This window comes from Pistacia vera, unplaced genomic scaffold (genome assembly GCF_008641045.1).
Source record: "Pistacia vera cultivar Batoury unplaced genomic scaffold, PisVer_v2 Contig249, whole genome shotgun sequence".
Classification (NCBI taxonomy): Eukaryota; Viridiplantae; Streptophyta; class Magnoliopsida; order Sapindales; family Anacardiaceae; genus Pistacia; species Pistacia vera.
This window is the reverse complement of record NW_022196056.1, coordinates 874,872-881,291: the sequence shown is the minus strand read 5'-3', so window position 1 is coordinate 881,291 and position 6,420 is coordinate 874,872. Positions and strand designations below refer to the sequence as shown.

The following is a 6,420-nucleotide window of genomic DNA, read 5'->3' as shown; positions in this document are numbered from 1 at the left end:
ATACTCAAACACGGACTAAGCATGTGACACAAAAAATAGAAAGTCACTAAGTGGGAATTGCATTTACTTTGGCAGTAATTTGGTGTCCTGGAGTTCTTTGTTTGCAACAATATTCCCTTCACATTGAATATGTGTGACATGAACTTGCATGCTTCTATAAATAATCTAAGTTTTAGTAGCTGCTTTTTATTTTATTAGAGAAATTAAACATGCTGTTGTCTTGTTATTCTGCTCGACTGATGGTTTTTCGGTCTCTATAGTTTAGTTATTTATTTGTTATTCGGCTATACATTAAGTAATAATTTGTTGCTGGATATTTAGACACATGTTTGATAACATCATAAATTCTAATCTAGCAGGAAAGAGGAAACTGTATTTTATTTTTATTTTATTAGGTTTCGATAGCACATTTTTTTAATATAAAATGGCAGGTATGTGTTTGATATATAACTCTCAAACATGATTATCATTGTATTGATAGTGGAAAATAATTTTAAAAATCTTCATTTTGTGAAATTTATATTTTAGGAATTTCGGATTGTTATCTGAGAATATGATTTTATAAACTTTTTGTTTGTAAGGTGCAAGAAAAGTCGGTCCAATCCAATATTATATATAATGCTATTAATCGTCTATTTATTAAGTTAATTAGGTCATATGAAAAATCTTTTTGTTTTACTTTTGTAAGAAGTTTTATCATTTAGGGGATTATTTGTTTTCTTCTTAANCGTAGGCGGTTTTGGGCTTTTCCATGTATAACCGCTGTAGGATTTCTTTTAAGTTATTAATTCCTTTTTGGGTTGGGCTTAGGAATAGGAATTCTTGTAAAACTAGGTTTAATCTCTTAAACCTAGTATATAAACATACTTTTCTCTTGTTATGGGTGTGAGAACAATTCATTCATTGTAAACGAGAGAGGTGAGGCATATTGCAATAATATTGACTCAGCTGGACGTAGCCTACATTGGGTGAACCAGGGTAAATCACGCGTATTAAATTCTTTGTTTACTGTTTGTTTTGTTTAACTATTATTATTTTGTTCCTGTTGCTTCTCTATTTCGTTCAAATATGTGGTATATGTCCTTAATCTTTTATGAGGATTATAATTCTATTAATTTTTTTATTTTCTGCACTGTGGTTTAAACAGTGTTAAATCTTATTAGTTTGCAATTTTGTTATGATTTGCTTAAGAGTAATACTAGCCTTACAAAGAGGCATACAAAGAATCATACAAAGAGTCAAATCCAATCCTTGAAATAAGGGAAAAAGAGAGAGAGAGAAAGAGGCAATCATGAATTTCAAGGACTGGATTTGGCTCTTTATATGCTTATTTGTAAAGCTAGTATTACTCTTTGCTTAATAATTTTTAATGTTATAGTAGTATGAAATTAATTACTGCAGTTGCCTGACAAAAGTTTAATCATGTAGGGAGAATCATGTGCCAAGCGAGTGAAACAGCTGAAAAAAGATGTGGGGCTGATGCTAGACACTGTGGTCGATCCCTTACATCAACTGGAGCTCGTTGATGATTTGCAAAGACTTGGAATATCGTATCACTTTGAGAATGAAATTAAGAGCATTCTGAATAGCATATATAACAAAAACCAAAAGCTGGAAAGTTTATACACCGTAGCTCTTGAATTCAGACTCTTAAGACAACATGGTTATGACATACCAGCAGGTATTCAAAATGCATAAATAAGAAAAATTAGAAAAAAAAAAAATTAATTATAGTCAAATATTAAATCTTGGAAACATCATGCTATACATTGATTCTTTTAAATCTCGGAAACATCATGTGATGGAAATAATAATGTCATGAATTTTTTTCTTTTTAGAAATTTTCAATAATTTCAGGGATGAGAAGCAAAACTTCAAGTCATGCCTCAATGATGATTGCAAACAAATTTTATCATTGTATGAAGCTGCATTTCTATTGAAAGAAGGAGAGAATGCGATCTTCCATGATATTAGAAGTTTCACGACCTCATACCTTAAGGCATATGTGAAGGATAACAAAGATCAATATCTCTCCACTCTAGTGAGCCATGCATTGGAGCTTCCACTGAATTGGCGGATGCTAAGATTGGAGGCAAGGTGGTTCATGGATGTATATAAGAGAAGACCTGACATGAGCGGTATCGTGCTTGAGCTTGCTAAACTGGATTACAACATGGTACAAGCAACGCACCAAGACGATCTAAAATATTCATCAAGGTAAGAGTGTAGTTAATTTGAGACCACATAAAGTCTAACTTTTCTTAATACACTAAAAGTAGGAACTTCTTATCTTACTAAAAGGTTTCCTGTACTCGTATATATACATAAGGTGGTGGAAGAATAATGGTCTTGGAGAGAAATTAAGTTTTGCAAGGGACAGGTTGATGGAGAATTTCTTATGGACTGTGGGAGTGATATTCAAACCTGAGTTAGGATATTGTAGGAGGATGTCCACAAAGGTCAATGCTTTAATTACAACCATTGATGATGTCTATGACGTCTATGGTACCTTGGATGAACTTGAGCTCTTTACAGATGTTGTTGAAAGGTTGGTGGCCATATATTTGGTAGATTTGATACATATTTTGTTGGAAACCTCCTGCAATCCAAAGTTCCACAACCAACAACACAAACACAGAACAAACAATATGCACGAAAAGAGGCAAAAGCAGATTGTATTGATAGATACTGAACAAATATGAAAACAGAACAATTGAAATAACTGATAGTCCCAGCAATTCGAGGAGCTGGGGACCTCCCAAACAATTCCAGAGAAATATTACTTGATGCTCTACTCTCCCACATACTCTCCCTTTTATAAGCTAATTCTTCCATTCTGTAACCCTTATGACAGCCAGGTGTACAACCTCCTAACAAACTCATCAATCCTAACAACCCTTATTGCCCACCTCACCATTTTGTAACAAACCCATACTCAACGTGTCCCTTTATCCTTATTCCTTCCCCTACCCTTAGATTTATAGACCTTATGTATGGGGGGTCTAACATATTTTAACTCCAAAGTATCTGGGATTTTTTTTTTTTTTTTTTTTTTTTTTTAATTTTTGCATCTATTGTATTGTAGATGGGGCATAAAGACAATGGAGCAACTTCCACAATACATGAAGATATGTTTTCTTACTCTTTATAATTCCATAAACGAAATGGGTTTTGACGCTCTCAAAGAACAAGGAATTAACATTACTCCTTACCTAACGAAAGCGGTAAAGTCTCTTTTTCTTATAGAATATTAACATAAAAGTCTTCATGTTGTAGATTTATATGTTTTTTATTTTAACTGATTAAAATCATTGTAAATTGTTTCAGTGGGCAGATTTATGTAAATGTTATTTATTGGAGGCAAAGTGGTACCATAGTGGATACATCCCTACCCTTGCAGAATACATTGACAATGCATGGATTTCTATATCTGCTCCTGTAATTCTAGTGCATGCTTATTTTTTAGTTACAAATCCAATAACAAAGGAAGCCTTAGAATGCTTGGATGAATACAACGATATAATTCGTTGGTCATCAATAATATTACGACTTGCAGACGACTTAGGAACATCATCTGTATGTAACATGCCACAATCTCTTGAATGGATTTATTTTTCAATTCATCTTGATTATTAATTTAATAAAATCTATTGTTCTCTTATTTAGGACGAGTTGAAAAGAGGGGATGTTGCAAAATCTATCCAATGTTACATGTATGAAACTGAGCATCTAAAGAAGACGCTCGTAAACACATAAAAGAAATGATTATTGCAACATGGATGAAGATGAACAAAGATCGGCTTGAAAATCCTCACTTGTCAAACACTACTTTTATTGAAATTGCAATGAATCTTGCCAGGATGGCTCAATGCATGTACCAACATGGGGATGGACATGGTATTCAAGATCATGAGACTAAAGATCGCGTATTATCCTTACTTGTTAATCCCATCGCACATTTGTAGGGAGATGGTCACTAGTAGTGGTTAGAGTTTTTTTTTTTTTTTTTAAATTAAGTGTTAAATAAGATGTATTGCATTTTTATATTTAAATCTATTATTTCTTCTCACATAAGTAATAATACGTAATTGCTTGAATGTCTATTAAAATTAGGGATGTGTGTAAATTCCACAAACAAAAGATAACATGGAATATATTTATATAGGAAAAAATCAGTTACCCTAGGAGTTTGTGCAATTTCAGTAAGGGTTTGGAGAGAATTTGAGAAGGAAATCGTGAATCTTGTATTAACTGAACTGAAGAAGAAAAATTACATTTGACTTGCCCTTTTAAGTAGAAGCAGAGAGCGTTTTGGCTAAAGTCCTAGAACAAAAGAAACAGAACACTTAAAACACATATGCTTAAAACGGCACATTTTGAAGAGGAGCCTAAAAACGATGACGTTTGTAGGCTGTCCTTAATCAGCTTGACAAATAGCCTCCCTCAAGCTAAACTGTCTTGCAGTGAAAGCTTGCTTTGCAAAAAAAAAGAAAAAAAAAAAATTGGCTTGACTGATAGCCTCCCTCAAGTTGAACTGGCTTGCAGTTGAAAATTGCAGGTGAACAAAAAATTCAAGTAGATTGAGAAAATTTTGAGCAGTAGCTTATTGCAATTTCTGGACTACACTTTGGCAGCAAGCTTAACAAAAAAAAAAATACAATTGTGACAGCAATCTCCAGACTACACTTTGACAGCAACAAGTATGTTTGCACAACAACCAATTCTCAGCAGCAAATTGTGACAGCAATCTCCAGGCTACACTTTGACAGCAACAAGTATGTTTGCACAACAACCAATTCTCAGCAACAAATTGTGACAGCAATCTTCAGACTACACTTTGACAACAAGAAGTATGTTTGCACAACAACCAATTCTCAGCAGCAGCTCTAGTTTGCACACCAACCAATTCTGATCAACAACTTTAATGTTCACAACAACTAATCCTCATCAACAATGTTAGTGTAAGCTATAAGAAGCTAAACCAAGCATCAACTAATCATACCAGCAACTCAAAGCATACCAGTAATTCAACATTAATTAATGCACGCCCACAACTCAATATCAGCAACTCAATATCCAAAAGTTTAATGTTCACAACAACTAATCCTCATCAACAATGTTAGTGTAAGCTATGAGAAGCTAAACCAAGCATTAACTAATCATACCAGCAACTCATCATGAACAGATCAACTCAATACCAAAAACTCAATACCAGCTGCAATTCAACACTAATCAGCAACTCAATATCAGCTGCAATTCAGCATACCAACAACTCAACAAGAACTAATTCACACCAGTAGTTCAGCACAGTAGCATATGAACTGCGTAACTCAATACCAATGGCAATGTAGCACACCAATAGCAATAGGAAACAGCATAGTAAAATAATTCAGCAAGAAACGACTGTCAACTTGGCTTTCAACTCATCAAATTGAGCAGCAAGAAGGGATTTTGTAAGTATATCAGCAATTTGGAGCTTTGAGGGCACATATCGGACAACAATTTTATGAGCCAACACTTGTTCTCTTATGTAGTGAGTGTCAATTCCAATGTGTTTAGTCCGAGCACGAAACACAGGGTTAGAAGCCAAGGCTCCAGCACTCACATTGTCGCACCATATTGCGGGAGTTTTGGTAAATAACAGCCCTAACTCAGTAAATACACTGTTTAACCATGCAATTTCAATGGCTGTATCAGCTAATGCTTTATATTTAGCCTCGGTTGAAGAAAGAGCCACTACTTTTTGTTTTCTAGAACTCCATTGAACCAAATTTGGTCATAAAAAGATACAATACCCACTGGTAGATCTTCTATCTTCTATGTTACTAACCCAATCAGCATCAATATAACATTCGATTTGAAGAGAGGCAGCAGGAGTAAACTTTAGTCCAAGATTTTTGGTACCTTGAACATATCTTAAGACTCTTTTACAAGCCTGCCAGTGAAGCACTGCAAAGCTAAGATCTGGTCTGGTTAAAGTGAGGTATTGTAGTGCCTCTAAACAAGCTAGGATTAGAAAACAATTCACTATCACCAGGATATAACTTTGCACTCGTGGCCATACGAGTAGAACAAGCATTAGCTTCTATCATATGTGACTTTACAAGCAAATCAGTGGCATATTTAGTCTGTTTGAAATGTAAACCAAATGTTGTCCTAGTGGCCTCTAGCCTAAGAAAGTACTTGAGAACCAAGGGCTTTGAGAGCAAATTGAGCATTCAATTCTTGCACCAGCTTACTAATATAGGACATGTTAGAACTAGTCAACAAGATATCATCAACATACACTAAAATATAGGTTACTTGACCATTTTGATGAAGTGGGAAGAGGCTAGAATCTGAAACAGAATTGATAAAACCTTTCTGCAGAAGGGCATTTTTGAGTTTGTCAAACCAGGCTATTGGAGCATGTCTAAGCCC

At 34.5% G+C, this 6,420-nt stretch overlaps 1 protein-coding gene across 1 annotated transcript; it reads left to right on the top strand.

Moving 5' to 3' along the window:
- The first annotated feature begins 1,409 nt into the window (after positions 1 to 1,409).
- LOC116132151 (myrcene synthase, chloroplastic-like) lies at positions 1,410 to 3,996 on the top strand. The gene is given in 7 exon segments (XM_031417811.1): positions 1,410 to 1,681; positions 1,839 to 2,217; positions 2,330 to 2,548; positions 3,086 to 3,224; positions 3,328 to 3,576; positions 3,667 to 3,721; positions 3,724 to 3,996. Coding segments are annotated over 7 exon segments (1,485 nt in total). The 5' UTR covers positions 1,410 to 1,479; the 3' UTR covers positions 3,966 to 3,996.
- Positions 3,997 to 6,420: the final 2,424 nt, after the last annotated feature.